The sequence below is a fragment of the Nerophis lumbriciformis genome, linkage group LG13 (genome assembly GCF_033978685.3).
Source record: "Nerophis lumbriciformis linkage group LG13, RoL_Nlum_v2.1, whole genome shotgun sequence".
In the NCBI taxonomy this organism is placed as follows: domain Eukaryota; kingdom Metazoa; phylum Chordata; class Actinopteri; order Syngnathiformes; family Syngnathidae; genus Nerophis; species Nerophis lumbriciformis.
The window spans coordinates 10,489,465-10,506,021 of NC_084560.2; the positions used below are offsets into that span (position 1 = coordinate 10,489,465).

General features: G+C 39.4%; 1 protein-coding gene across 1 annotated transcript in view; it reads right to left on the reverse strand.

Moving 5' to 3' along the window:
* The window catches only part of LOC133613865 (receptor tyrosine-protein kinase erbB-4-like), a 1,130,743-nt gene that overhangs the window by 41,988 nt on the left and 1,072,198 nt on the right, over nt 1–16,557 (reverse strand). Inside the window, exons 24-25 of the mRNA XM_061971723.2 lie at nt 9,189–9,286; nt 5,897–6,067 (exon numbers count right to left, since the gene is read on the reverse strand). Of these exons, the coding sequence (XP_061827707.1) occupies nt 5,897–6,067; nt 9,189–9,286 (269 nt within the window). The remainder of the gene's footprint in view (nt 1–5,896; nt 6,068–9,188; nt 9,287–16,557) is intronic.

Sequence of the window (16,557 nt, forward strand, 5' to 3'; positions counted from 1 at the left end):
GCAGCAAAATTGTAACAACATGCCGCCATAGACGGAAACACCTCCTAGGTAACACATGAGCCAATCACCACGCCCCTAGGCCAGCCTGTACCCACCCACTCTGTGCCCTATATAAACCATGGTATGCGAATGCTCCCATTAAAATCTCCTGATGATTGAGGGTACCCCCCCTCATGAAACAGGCCTGTAGTGATGAAATAGTCTTGTGATTTTCTTTCCCACACATACATATATATATATATATATATATATATATACATATATATATATATATATATATATATATATATATATACATATATATACATATATATATATATATATATATATATATATATACATATATATATATATATATATATATATATATATATATACATATATATATATTATATATAGCTAGTAGAGATGCGGGCACAACCGCGGAGTCCGCGGATTATCCGCGGATCGGGCGGATGAAATTAAAGAAAATTAGATTTTATCCGCGGGTCGGGTCGGGTGGTTGAAATAAAAAAAAATTAGATTTTAAATAGATTCAGGCGGGTGGCAGTTAAACCAATTGGGAAATATATATACATAGTTAAATGTTGTTACCCACATACGAAAAACGAGCAGGCACCTGCTGCATATGCCACAACAGAAGAAAAAAAAAAAAAGAGATGGACACTTTTACGGAGCGGAGAAGGGACGCCTTCCCCCGAGAGGGCCCCACCGGGAGCCGTAGCTGAGGCAATCCGCGAGAAGGGCCCGACGCACGTCCAGGGTCACCACCGCGCCCACCGCACCGACACCCCGCCTCGTCCGCCTTCGCCGCGGCCGGCGTCACGCGCAGCAGATAAGCAGCTTACCTGCCCGCCACCCCCGTGGCCGGGGGCTCGTAACAGGGGTCACTCCGCGCGCTCCGCCCGCGCAGCTTACCTGCCCGCCACCCCTGTTGCAGGGGGCGCGTAACAGGGGTCACTCCGCGCGCAGTGCGCTCACGAAAGGGGTGGGGCTCACCCTGGTTGATATAGACAGCAGCTAGGACGGTGGCCATGGAAGTTGGAACCCGCTAAGGAGTGTGTAACAACCCACCTGCCGAATCAACTAGCCCTGAAAATGGATGGCGCTGGAGCGTCGGGCCCATATACCCGGCCGTCGCCGGCAGCGAGACGCGCTTGGAGGTGCGCTCAGCGCGGCTCCCATATGATTGCGCACTGGTGTGCGTCTGGGTCGTGACAGCGTGGCACGCGAATGTCTGTGCTGCATTGGATCAGTCTCCTTTCTTTAACAGGCAAAAGCTTTATAACCTCACTAATGCCTTGCATCGTCTATATTAGATATATAACAACAGGCGGGTGCGGGCGGATGCGGTTCTGATCAAATGTTAGATCGGGTGGATTGCGGATGGTTGACAACTTTCTGATGCGGTTGCGGATGAAATAATTGCCTATCCGCGCATCTCTAATAGCTAGAATTCACTGAAAGTCAATTATTTCTTATATATATATATATATATATATATATATATATATATATCCATCCATCCATCCATCCATCCATTTACTACCGCTTATTCCCTTCGGGGTCGCGGGGATATATATATATATATATATATACAGGTAAAAGCCAGTAAATTAGAATATTTTGAAAAACTTGATTTATTTCAGTAATTGCATTCAAAAGGTGTAACTTGTACATTATATTTATTCATTGCACACAGACTGATGCATTCAAATGTTTATTTCATTTAATTTTGATGATTTGAAGTGGCAACAAATGAAAATCCAAAATTCCGTGTGTCACAAAATTAGAATATTACTTAAGGCTAATACAAAAAAGGGATTTTTAGAAATGTTGGCCAACTGAAAAGTATGAAAATGAAAAATATGAGCATGTACAATACTCAATACTTGGTTGGAGCTCCTTTTGCCTCAATTACTGCGTTAATGCGGCGTGGCATGGAGTCGATGAGTTTCTGGCACCGCTCAGGTGTTATGAGAGCCCAGGTTTCTCTGATAGTGGCCTTCAACTCTTCTGCGTTTTTGGGTCTGGCATTCTGCATCTTCCTTTTCACAATACCCCACAGATTTTCTATGGGGCTAAGGTCAGGGGAGTTGGCGGGCCAATTTAGAACAGAAATACCATGGTCTGATTACCAGGCACGGGTAGATTTTGCGCTGTGTGCAGGCGCCAAGTCCTGTTGGAACTTGAAATCTCCATCTCCATAGAGCAGGTCAGCAGCAGGAAGCATGAAGTGCTCTAAAACTTGCTGGTAGACGGCTGCGTTGACCCTGGATCTCAGGAAACAGAGTGGACCGACACCAGCAGATGACATGGCACCCCAAACCATCACCCAACCATGCAAATTTTGCATTTCCTTTGGAAATCGAGGTCCCAGAGTCTGGAGGAAGACAGGAGAGGCACAGGATCCACGTTGCCTGAAGTCTAGTGTAAAGTTTCCACCATCAGTGATGGTTTGGGGTGCCATGTCATCTGCTGGTGTCGGTCCACTCTGTTTCCTGAGATCCAGGGTCAACGCAGCCGTCTACCAGCGAGTTTTAGAGCACTTCATGCTTCCTGCTGCTGACCTGCTCTATGGAGATGGAGATTTCAAGTTCCAACAGGACTTGGCGCCTGCACACAGCGCAAAATCTACCCGTGCCTGGTTTACGGACCATGGTATTTCTGTTCTAAATTGGCCCGCCAACTCCCCTGACCTTAGCCCCATAGAAAATCTGTGGGGTATTGTGAAAAGGAAGATGCAGAATGCCAGACCCAAAAACGCAGAAGAGTTGAAGGCCACTATCAGAGCAACCTGGGCTCTCATAACACCTAAGCAGTGCCAGAAACTCATCGACTCCATGCCACGCCACATTAACGCAGTAATTGAGGCAAAGGGAGCTCCAACCAAGTATTGAGTATTGTACATGCTCATATTTTTCATTTTCATACTTTTCAGTTGGCCAACATTTCTAAAAATCCCTTTTTTGTATTAGCCTTAAGTAATATTCTAATTTTGTGACACACGGAATTTTGGATTTTCATTTGTTGCCACTTCAAATCATCAAAATTAAATGAAATAAACATTTGAATGCATCAGTCTGTGTGCAATGAATAAATATAATGTACAAGTTACACCTTTTGAATGCAATTACTGAAATAAATCAAGTTTTTCAAAATATTCTAATTTACTGGCTTTTACCTGTATATATATATATATATATATATATATATATGAAATACTTGACTTGGTGAATTCTATCTGTAAATATACTCCTCCCCTCTTAACCACGCCCCCAACCACGCCCCCCGCACCCACCCCCCACCCCCCACCTCCCGAAATTGGAGGTCTCAAGGTTGGCAAGTATGCTATAAGGCGCACTTAAAAACCTCAGATTTTCTCAAAAGCTGACAGTGCGCCTTATAATCCAGTGCGCCTTATATATGGACTAAAATAGTGAGCCACAACAGGTCTCGCAACTACGGTAAGCAGCCGCCGACTTCATTTTCCCCCGTAGAAGAAGGAGCGCAAGGTGCATGCTGGGATATATGACTGCGCGAGGCGTGCCGTTTCATTTCCATTTGTGTGTTTATGTAAAGACCCCAAAAAGACCCCAGCCTCTACTGTAGCGTCTATTCTATGCGCCTTATAATGCGGTGCGCCTTATATATGAACAAAGTTTTAAAATAGGCCATTCATTGAAGGTGCGCCTTATAGTGCGGAAAATACGGCATGTTGTTATTATATAAGCGACAACATGCTAACATTAGCATGCTAACTTTCTACGCTATATTTACACTTATTACCGTATTTTTCGGAGTATTAGTCGCACCGGAGTATAAGTCGCACCTGCCGAAAATGCATAATAAAGAAGGAATAAAACATATATAAGTTGCACTGGAGCCCGGCCAAACTATGAAAAAAAGTGCGACTTATAGTCCGAAAAATACGGTAGTTATTTTTGTGTAGTTGGTTGGAGTTTTTTTTAAACATGTATACAGTTTAAGTATGATATATTGATCTATTTTTCATGTCTCTTTACAATTGACCTAAAACAAGAGTAGAAATGAACAAAGCTTATTAAATCCTACCCATGTTCCACTCCATAGCATTTACTATTTATTATTAAATACTAGATAATGTCCGATAATGGCTTTTTTGCTGATATCCGATATTGTCCAACTCTTAATTACCGATTCCGATATCAACCGATACTGATATATACAGTCGTGGAATTAACACATTATTATGCCTAATTTTGTTGTGATGCCCTGCTGGATGCATTAAACAATGTAACAAGGTTTTCCAAAATAAATCAACTCAAGTTATGGAAAAAAAATGCCAACATGGCACTGCCATATTTATTATTGAAGTCACAAAGTGCATTTTTTTTTTAACATGCCTCAAAACAGCAGCTTGGAATTTGGGACATGCTCTCCTTGAGAGAGCATGAGGAGGTTGTGGTGGAGGGGGTAGTGGGTAGTGGGTAGCGGGGGGTTTATATTGTAGCATCTCGGAAGAGTTAGTGCTGCAAGGGGTTCTGGGTATTTGTTCTGTTGTGTTACGGTGCGGATGTTCACCCGAAATGTGTTTGTCACTCTTGTTTGGTGTGGGTTCACAGTGTGGCGCATATTTGTAACAGTGTTAAAGTTGTTTATACGGCCACCCTCAGTGTGACCTGTATGGCTGTTGACCAAGTATGCCTTGCATTCACTTGTGTGTGTGTGAAAAGCCGTAGATATTATGTGACTGGGCCGGCACGCAAAGGCAGTGCCTTTAAGGCTTAATGTCGCTCTGTACTTCTCCCTAAGTCCGTGTACACAGCGGCATTTTAAAAAGTCATACATTTTACTTTTTGAAACTGATACCGGTAATTTTGAAATCGATACCGATAATTTCCGATATTACATTTTAAAGCATTTATCGGCCGATAATATCGGCAGTCCGATATTATCGGACATCTCTACATATTACTTACTGCCTTTGCACATGTCAATAAATCAACACAAAATCTGTACTTTGGAGCAATGTTCACAGACTCCAGTATTGGCCTTGTTATTTTTTGGGGGAAAAAAACAAATAACATACCCACATAGCGTATGTATACAGTAGATCTGGGTTTATTTTTTCATGATCCCTCACTTAAAGCACTGAATATTATTTTTTCTTCTGTCTAAATAAATCTCATAACAATTATTATTTATTTCTCCACTTAAGAGTGTTTTGAGATAAACGCCGTCTCTCGGCTCATTAACATTCCCTTAAGTTGCAAGCAACAATTTTGAGTTCCAAGCATCCCCGCCATTAGTTGGCGCAGAAAATGTCACGGTGGACCTCGTAAGGTCCGCCCAAAACACCTGGTCTTCCTCGCTAGCATTACATAACTTTTTTTTCCGAGCGTGGGAAGGAGAAAAAATGAGTGTGAAAGACAGTATAGTATCATAGTGGATGATATTCATTGAATTGAAGAAAGAAATCATCAGAAACATGAGCGAGGCAGGTGCTTGAATGCAATAATATTTATCCATGAAAGTAAAGAAAAGCAGCTGGAAGGAGATGCCTAGAAGTCCACTCTCCAAGGTAAATATTATTATTACATAACTGCTGGGGTTGTAGGTAATATATTACACAGTATTGTTTTTTATATCTAAACGTTTGTTTTTCTTTTTAAAATTATTATAATTTTTTTTAAGCACCAATCCATTCATTTCAAAGGGAAACGTTAATTTGAGATGTAAGTGTTTTGAGTTAAGAGCTGCATCACAGAACCCAGTGGTAGTACTTTTATTTTGTGTTCTTCTTTTATTCCTTGTTTTTGTCAGTATACATCTAACTTTTCACTCAGCACCTCCTTCGTCTTGTACACCATTGTTTGGTATTAGCAAATTGTCATGAGAAAAAAAGACATTGTACCTTGCTGGGGTCCATGCGTGTTTGTGACGTGTACGTCAGCGGGGGGACATTTAGGGTGTGGGGCACCACATACTCCTCAGCATCCATCAGGTCTTCCAGCCCATCTTCATCCAGGAGACTCTGGAAGAACTTGCTGTCGTTGGGACTGGGCAGCTTCATTCTGTCATCCCCCTAGAAATGATGGACAGATTTAAACGCTGCGCATGATTTGTTTTTCATAATCCAAAGAAAAATGTTCCTGATGGGGCAAAGGGTTTTAAAAAGGTTAAATCCTGCAAGAAATAAATAAATAAATAAATATTAATATTTATTCTTCCCATCCTTCATTGAAAAATGTTGTCATCTTTCTTTGCCAAGATTATGGAGGTTAATTTGTGCCTTTATTACCGAAAGCTTTTTTTTATACTCTATATTATGGCCTTTGAATTGTAAAAATTATAAAGAATTTTCAAATTTTCCTGACGATTTCATTGAATAAAGATTTTTGAGAACAACGTGTGTGTTAAAAAACAAACAAAAAAAAAACAGTTTGTCAAAATACAGTGTTTTAAAATTCAGGTGGTAAAAAAATTAAAAAGTGTAAAATTTCAGTTCATGAAAAAATCAGTGTATAAAATTCAGTGCAGAAAACAAATTAAAATGCAGTGTGTAAAAAAATAAAATGTATATTCAAGGCAGAAATATTCAGTCAATAAAAATTGAGTGCATAAAAAAATAGTGTATTAAAATTTTGCCTATACAAATTCACTGTGTTTATCCATGAAAATATGGATAAGATGCTTTGACGGAGAAATACTGTAGAATCCCCTCTCCCAGATAAATGCAGTACATTAGTATTACATTACTTCATAAAACTACCACTAAACGAGTTAAGAATGTTAAATGCCCTAATTGCAGACATTTATCCATGAGACTATGGATAAGCTGCTTTGACGGAGAAGCAGCTGGAAGAAAATACTGTAGAATCCCCTCTCCCAGATAAATGCAGTAAATTATTACTACATTACTTCATAAAACTACTACTAAATGAGTTAAGAATGTTAAATGACCTAATTGCAGACATTTATCCATGAGACTATGGATAAGCTGCTTTGACAGAGAAGCAGCTGGAAGAAAATACTGTAGAATCCCCTCTCCCAGATAAATGCAGTACATTATTACTACATTACTTCATAAAACTACTACTATTTAATGAGTTAAGAATGTTAAATGACCTAATTGCAGACATTTATCCATGAAAATATGGAGAAGCAGCTGGAAGAAAATACTGTAGAATCCCCTCTCCAAGATAAATGCTGGTACATTATTACTACATTACTTCATAAAAACTACTACTAAATGAGTTAAGAATGTTAAATGACTAAATTGCAGACATTTATCCATGCAAATATGGAGAAGCTGCTGATGGTGTGTTTGACGGAGATGCAGCTGGAAGAAAATATTGTAGAATCCCCTTTCCAAGGTAAATGCAGTACATTGCTATTACATTACATCATAAATACTACTACTAAATGAGTTAAGAATGTTAAATGACTAAATTGCAGACATTTATCCATGACAATATGGAGAAGCTGTTGATGGTGTGTTTGACGGAGAAGCAGCTGGAAGAAGATAATGTAGAAGTCACCTCTCCAAGATAAATGCAGTACATTATTATTACATTACTTCATAAAACTACTACTAAATGAGTTAAAAATGTTAAATGACTAAATTGCAGACATGTATCCATGAAAATATGGAGAAGCTGCTGATGGTGTGTTTGACGGAGAAACAGCTGGAAGAAGATAATGTAGAAGTCACCTCTCCAAGATACATTACTTCATCAAAAACTACTACTAAATGAGTTGAGAATGTAAAATGACTAAATTGCAGACATTTATTCAGGAAAATATGGAAAAGCTGCTATTGGTGTGTTTGACGGAGAAGCACCTGCAAGAAAATACTGTAGAAGTCCCCTCTCCAAGATAAATGCAGTACATTATTATTACATTACTTCATAAAACTACTACTAAATGAGTTAAGAATGTTCAATGACTAAATTGCAGACATTTATCCATGAAAATATGGAGAAGCAGCTGGAAGAAAATACTGTAGGTAAATGCAGTGCATTATTATTACATTACTTCATAAAAAAACTACTACTAAATGAGTTAAGTATGTTAAATGACTAAATTGCAGACATTTATTCGTGAAAATATGGAGAAGCTCCTGATGGTGTGTTTGACGGAGAAGCAGCTGGAAGAAAATACTGTATAATCCCCTTTCCAAGGTAAACGCAGTACATTACTATTACATTACTTCACAAAACTACTACTAAATGAGTTAAGAATGTTAAATGACCTAATTGCAGACATTTATCCATAAAAATATGGTTAAGCAGCTGGAAGAAAATACTGTAGAATCCCCTTTCGAAGATAAATGCAGTACATTATTATTACATTACTTCATAAAACTACTACTAAATGAGTTAAGATTGTTTAACGACTAAATTGCAGACATTTATCCATAAAAACATGGAGAAGCTGTTGATGGTGTGTTTGACGGAGAAGCAGCTGGAAGAAAATACTGTAGAATCCCCTCTCCAAGATAAATGCAGTACATTATTATTACATCACTTCATAAAACTACTACTAAATGAGTTAAGAATGTTAAATGACTAAATTGCAGACATTTATCCATGAAAATAAGGAGAAGCTGCTGATGGTGTGTTTGACGGAGAAGCAGCTGGAAGAAGATACCGTAGAAGTCTCCTCTCCAAGATACATTACTTCATAAAAAACTACTACTAAATGAGTTAAGAGTGTTAAACGACTAAATTGCAGACATTTATCCATGAAAATAAGGAGAAGCTGCTAATGGTGTGTTTGACGGAGAAGCAGCTGGAAGAAGATACCTGTAGAAGTCACCTCTCCAAGATAAATGCAGTACATTACTTCATAAAAAACTACTACTAAATGAGTTAAGAATGTTAAATGACTAAATTGCAGACATTTATCCATGAAAATATGGAGAAGCTGCGAGAAGGAGATTATTAGATTATTAATACATTACCTCATAAAACTGCTGTAGTTGTTAGTAGTACATTATTTTGTATTGTTTTAATCTCAACGTTAGTTTTTTAAAGACATGTTAAAATCGTCTTGTTTTGGTTAAGCACCGATTAAATTGATGTAAATGTATTTAATGGGTGACGTCGATTTGAGATACAAGTGCTTTGAGTTAAGAGCCACGTACTTCTGAATATGCAATATGCAGTTTTCAATGTGTCCTTGCTAGTTCCGGATTGTCTCACCTGGATGACCAGGTATCTCTGCGGGTCACGGGCCATCCTGGTGAACTCTGCTGCCAGCTCTCTGAACTTGGGTCGGCTGTCTGCGTCAATCATCCAGCCTGCAACAAACACACCACCATGTGTCCAGTTTCTATTCGACAGGAATGATCATGGGAAAATGTAAACTCATTAGAAACAATTTCTAATGCTTATACCAAAAATAAACAAAAAGTGAGTTCCCCCCTAAGAAATGGCATTGAAACTTAGGGAAGGCTATGCAGAACGAAACTAAAACTGAACTGGCTACAAAGTAAACTAAAACATAATGCTGGATGACAGCAAAGACTTACTGCGTAGCAAAGACGGCGTCCACAGTGTACAACCGAACATGACGTGACAGTCAACAATGTCCCCACAAAGAAGGATAAAAACAATATATATATTATATATATATTCCTGATTGCTAAAACAAAAGTCAATGCGGGAAATATCGCTCAAAGGAAGACATGAAACTGCTACAGGGAAAATACCAAAAAAAAAGAGAAAAAGACACCAAAATAGGAGCGCAAGACAAGAACTAAAAGACTACACACAGGAAAACAGCAAAAAACTCAAAATAAGTCACAGCGGGATGTGACAGATGGTGACAGTACACCTACTTTGAGACAAGAGCTGTATTGATGCATGGTTTGAAAGTCATATCCTCAACCTCCAACCTCCGAGGACAAAAGCTACGGACAATGGGAGACCGGGCTTTCTGCTCCGCCGCTCCCAGTCTGTGGAACGCTCTCCCTGACCACCTGAGGGCACCACAGACTGTGGATGCTTTTAAAAAAGGCTTAAAAACCCTTTTTAAAAAAAACCAAAAAAAACCTTTTTTTTAGATATATGCGTACTAGTTCTAGCTATTATGCTGTTCTAGTTTTTATTTTAATTTATTTTAATTATCTTTATATATTTTTTTATTTTTACTTTTTAATACACTGTAGCATTTAGCTCAATATAAAGTGTTTTTTTTTTAAAAATAAAATCTATTATTATTATTATCCAACAGTTGCGACAACAACTTTTTACTGTCAACTGAGATGATTTCTGCTGGTGGTGTGCCTCCGGATTTTTTTAACGCAAAAGTGTGCCTTGGCTCAAAAAAGGTTAAAAAACACTGGTGTAACATGTATCTGGAAGGATTTGAAGACAAAACCTTATGTTCTTATTTGAATTACACAAGGTGAGTGAGCTGAGAATACACTTTTGTCGACAATGGCGACTCTTCCACCTAATTATGGTGGGACAATTTTCTTATTTAGGGAAATTGTAATAATATAATGTCCCTTGTTCCGTAACCCAGACATTATGAACATATTTTTAAAAATTGAGTTACCTTCGCCTGAAATCACGTTTGCCAATTTAAAGATAAATACCGCTTCATGACGGGAATAGAAAGTACGCCATAAAGAGCCCTTTCATTTATTGGTGCAGAGACCGTGCCAAGGCCATGCCGTGATTCTACAATGAGTCCAAAGATCCAGGAAAATGACAGATAGGGGATAATATATACAGGAAGAAAGATGCATCTTCACATTTAAATATAATAATCATATTCTAATCACTTTGCTTTGCCACTTTAAAGGGGAACTGCACTTGTTTAATTTTGCTTTCGAACATAAATGTTTTTCTATGTTTATGTATTCTAAATTGTAAAATGCAGAAAGTAGGAGGTGGCTAATAAGAGTACACTATTGCACCCATAAAGTCCTCTAAAAAACATCCAAACAGTGCCAACAATAGTCCATTTACATGTCGTGACCTGAATATTAACACGTATTAGCCATATTGTTATTATAAGCGCTAACGCAGACAAACAATATTTAGCAGAGCTAACTAGCTTATGCTGCTATATTGACATATTGAGCTGCTGCATCTCCTCTGAGTTGGTGAAAGTTATATCTAGATTATAAACCAACCAACATTTGATGTTCAAACTGATAAACCTTTTTTTTTTGTTGCAAATAATCATTAACTTTAGAATTTGATGCCAGCAACACGTGACAAAGAAGTTGGGAAAGGTGGCAATAAATACTGATAAAGTTGAGGAATGCTCATCAAACACTTATTTGGAACATCCACAAGTGAACAGGCAAATTGGGAACAGGTGGGGGCCATGATTGGGTATAAAAGTAGATTCCATGAAATGCTCAGTCAAGGATGGGGCGAGGGTCACCACTTTGTCAACAAAATAGTGAGCAAATTGTTGAACAGTTTAAGAAAAACCTTTCTCAAAAAGCTATTGCAAGGAATTTAGGGATTTCACCATCTACGGTTCGTAATATCATCAAAGGGTTCAGAGAATCTGGAGAAATCACTGCACGTAAGCAGCTAAGCCCGTGACCTTCGATCCCTTAGGCTGTACTGCATCAACAAGCGACATCAGTGTGTAAATGATATCACCACATGGGCTCAGGAACACTTCAGAAACCCACTGTCAGTAACTACAGTTGGTCGCTACATCTGTAAGTGCAAGTTAAAACTCTCCTATGCAAGGCGAGAACCGTTTATCAACAACACCCAGAAACGCCGTCGGCTTCGCTGGGCCTGAGCTCATCTACGATGGACTGATACAAAGTGGAAAAGTGTTCTGTGGTCTGACGAGTCCACATTTCAAATTGTTTTTGGAAACTGTGGACGTCGTGTCCTCCGGACCAAAGAGGAAAAGAACCATCCGGATTGTTATAGGCGCAAAGTGTAAAAGCCAGCATCTGTGATGGTATGGGGGTGTATTAGTGCCCAAGACATGGGTAACTTACACATCTGTAAGTTCCAGTTGTCACCCCACACCTGGACCCCCTCCAATTTGCCTACAGGGCCAGGAGGGGCACAGAGGATGCTGTGGCCTGCCTGCTGCATCTCCTCCTCCAGCATCTGGACTCCCCAGTCAACTTTGCCAGGATCCTCTTCGTGGACTTCAGCTCCGCCTTCAACTCCCTACAGAAGCATCTACTGATCCGGAAACTACACCAGCTCAACATCCCCCCTCAGCTGATCCACCTCACCCACAACTTCCTCACCGACCGATTGCAAGCAGTAAGGGTGGGCTCAAACACATCCCCGATGCTTACCATCAACACTGGGGTCCCACAGGGATGTGTGTTGAGCCCTTTCCTGTACACACTCTACACCAATGACTGCCGTAGCATCTCACCCACCACAACATACTTAAAATACTCAGATGACACAGCCATTCTCGCACTCCTCTCCAACAGTCAATCCATCCTGGACTATCATAATACAGTCAAACATTTCACAGAGTCATGCACAGCCAGTTATCTGGAAATCAATGTCAATAAAACAAAAGAAGTATGGTTCAACCCCCCCTCACCTCAGAACCCCATCATCATAAACACACAAACAGTTAAAACAGTTGACACTTTTAAATACCTGGGCATAACCTTGGACAATAAACTCACCTTTGATCAACACACCACGGACATTCAAAAAAGAAGTCAACAAAGACTGTCCGCCATCCGGAAACTTAAAGGACTATACCTCATCTCCTGTTATTACTTTACCAAAGCATTGTTCAACCCATCCTTATGTACTGTTCCACGTTTTTTCACCATGCTTTCTGTAACCAACCGGACCAAACTCACACGCATTACAAACATAGCAGCTAAAATCATCGGCCTACCCACACCCAACATTTCAGACATAAACCACAGGTCCATCACCCGACTGGCAAAAACAATAGTCCAGGATATCACTCACCCACTACACCAATACATCATCCCACTACCATCAAGGCAATTCCGGAGGGCCCGCCTCAGGAAAAGCCTGATCCCTGCAGCTATAGCCGCCCTTAACAGCAGGCCCGGCCGACCTGTCTGACAAGCCTGTAAATGTGTGTTAGTCATGTATGATGTCTTTTTGTTATTTTTTTGTGTGATGTGTAATGTCTAGTGTTTAAATGTACGGCAGTGACAATGAATTTTCCCAAGGGGACCAATAAATCTAATCTAATCTAATCTGTGAAGGCGCCATTAATGCTGAAAGGTACATACAGGTTTTGGAGCAACATATGTTGCCATCCAAGCAACGTTACCATGGACGCCCCTGCTTATTTCAGCAAGACAATGCCAAGCCACGTATTGCATCAACGTGGCTTCATAGTAAAAGAGTGCGGGTACTAGACTGGCCTGCCTGTAGTCCAGACGTGTCTCACATTGAAAATGTGTGGCGCATTATGAAGCCTAAAATACCACAACGGAGACCCCCGGACTGTTGAACAACTTAAGCTGTACATCAAGCAAGAATGGGAAAGAATTCCACCTGAGAAGCTTAAAAAATGTGTCTCCTCAGTTCCCAAATGTTTACTGAGTGTTGTTAAAAGGAAATGCCCTTTACCAACTACTTTGGCACGTGTTGCAGCCATGAAATTCTAAGTTAATTATTAAAGTTTATGAGTTTGAACATCAAATATCTTGTCTTTGTAGCATATTCAATTGAATATGGGTTGAAAAGGATTTGTAAATTATTGTATTTTGTTTATATTTACATCAAACACAATTTCCCAACTCATATGGACATGGGGTTTGTAGAATGCATACAAACAAGAAAAACCTATGTGTTGTTGTCTTACTTAACAATTAAGAATGATGGATAATATTTAAAAAAAGTGCGGTTCCCCTTGAAAGCTGAGAGCAATACAAGCTTTTTATCTGGAAGTTAGTTTTTTTTGGTGTGTTTTGGCAGTCGTGTCGCCATGCGAGGAGAGTCACACAACAGTCAGGTGACGGTGACCTCGTCACGCTGTGGGTGGACGGCTGCCAGGCGGCTCCTGGTTCAAGGTGCCACCAAAAAGCGAGGTGAATGCGAAGACCACAGCCCGGGGGCTCAAGGCGAGACTGGCACAGACTCAGAGCTTTGCTTTGCCGTGATGCCAGGATCAATGGTGCCAACGTGTCGGCGGGGGATGGAGTCACAGACACTTCACGGGGAATAACTTTGCCACAATGTCACTTATATTAAGTCATGTCTTTTAGAGCAATATTACACCTCAGATTGTTCCGTAAATAGGAGAATATTGATGTCTAAATCAAAGATTATTTACAACACGTCCTTAGTGTCCTTTTATTTCTGTGGACATATTTTTGTCTCGCATTAAAAGTTTTTTTATGTTTTGTTTTATAGTTTGTGTTTGTAAAATGATCAATATATTTGCATGGTTTTCATAAATATTTTATTTATTATCTACGTTTTTATTAGCAAAGTGGAACCTTTGATATTGCTTTAGTACGACTGTTCAAATCTATTTTGAAATCCATGCATGCAAAATTTGGGGTTTCGGGGTTTGGGTTCAATAAAATCATGCAATTAGGTGTGTCCTGGTACAACTTTGTCACCAATATTGGAGTCTTAAGTACAATCATGATATAATTGGCTGTCCAGAATCGGGACCCGGGGTGGACCGTTCGCCTGTGCATCGGTTGGGGACATCTCTGCTCTGCTGACCCGTCTCTGCTCCGGATGGTCTCCTGCTGGCCCCACTATGGACTGGACTTTTACTATTATGTTAGATCCACTATGGACTGGACTTTTACTATTATGTTAGATCCACTATGGGCTGGACTTTCACAATATTATGTTAGATCCACTATGGGCTGGACTTTCACAATATTATGTTAGATCCACTATGGACTGGACTCTCACTATTATGTTGGATCCACTATGAACTGGACTCTCACAATATTATGTTAGATCCACTATGGACTGGACTCTCACACTATTATGTTAGATCCACTATGGACTGGACTCTCACTATTATGTTAGATCCACTATGGACTGGACTCCCACTATTATGTTTGATCCACTATGGACTGAACTCTCTCACTATTATGTTAGATCCACTATGGACTGGACTCTCACTATTATGTTAGATCCACTATGGACTGAACTCTCACTATTATGTTAGATCCACTATGGACTGGACTCTTACTATTATGCTAGATCTACTATGGACTGGACTCTCACAATATTATGTTAGATCCACTATGGACTGGACTCCCACAATATTATGTTAGATCCACTATGGACTGGACTCTCTCACTATTATGTTAGATCCACTATGGACTGGACTTTCACAATATTATGTTAGATCCACTATAATAATAATAATAATAATAATACCTGGGATTTATATAGCGCTTTTTCTAAGTACCCAAAGTCGCTTTACATGTACTGGACTCTCACTATTATGTTAGATCCACTATGGACTGGACTTTTACTATTATGTTAGATCCACTACGGGCTGGACTTTCACAATATTATGTTAGATCCACTATGGACTGGACTCTCACTATTATGTTAGATCCACTATGGACTGGACTCTCACTATTATGTTAAATCCACTATGGACTGGACTCTCACTATTATGTTAGATCCACTATGGACTGGACTCTTACTATTATGTTAGATCTACTATGGACTGGACTCTCACAATATTATGTTAGATCCACTATGGACTGGACTCCCACAATATTATGTTAGATCCACTATGGACTGGACTCTCTCACTATTATGTTAGATCCACTATGGACTGGACTTTCACAATATTATGTTAGATCCACTATAATAATAATAATAATAATAATACCTGGGATTTATATAGCGCTTTTTCTAAGTACCCAAAGTCGCTTTACATGTACTGGACTCTCACTATTATGTTAGATCCACTATGGACTGGACTTTTACTATTATGTTGGATCCACTATGGACTGGACTCTCACTATTATGTTAGATCCACTATGGACCAGACTTTTACTATTATGTTAGATCCACTATGGGCTGGACTTTCACAATATTATGTTAGATCCACTATGGACTGGACTCTCACTATTATGTTAGATCCACTATGGACTGGACTCTCACTATTATGTTAGATCCACTATGGACTGGACTTTTACTATTATGTTAGATCCACTATGGGCTGGACTTTCACAATATTATGTTAGATCCACTATGGACTGGACTCTCACTATTATGTTAGATCCACTATGGACTGGACTCTCACTATTATGTTAGATCCACTATGGACTGGACTTTTACTATTATGTTAGATCCACTATGGGCTGGACTTTCACAATATTATGTTAGATCCACTATGGACTGGACTCTCACACTATTATGTTAGATCCACTATGGACTGGACCAGGGGTCGGCAACCCAAAATGTTGAAAGAGCCATATTGGACCAAAAATACAAAAACAAATCTGTCTGGAGCCGCAAAAAATTAAAAGCCATATTACATACAGATAGTGTGTCATGAGATATACATTTAATTAAGAGAATTTAAAGGAAACTAAATGAGCTCAAATATAGCTACAAATGAGGCATAATG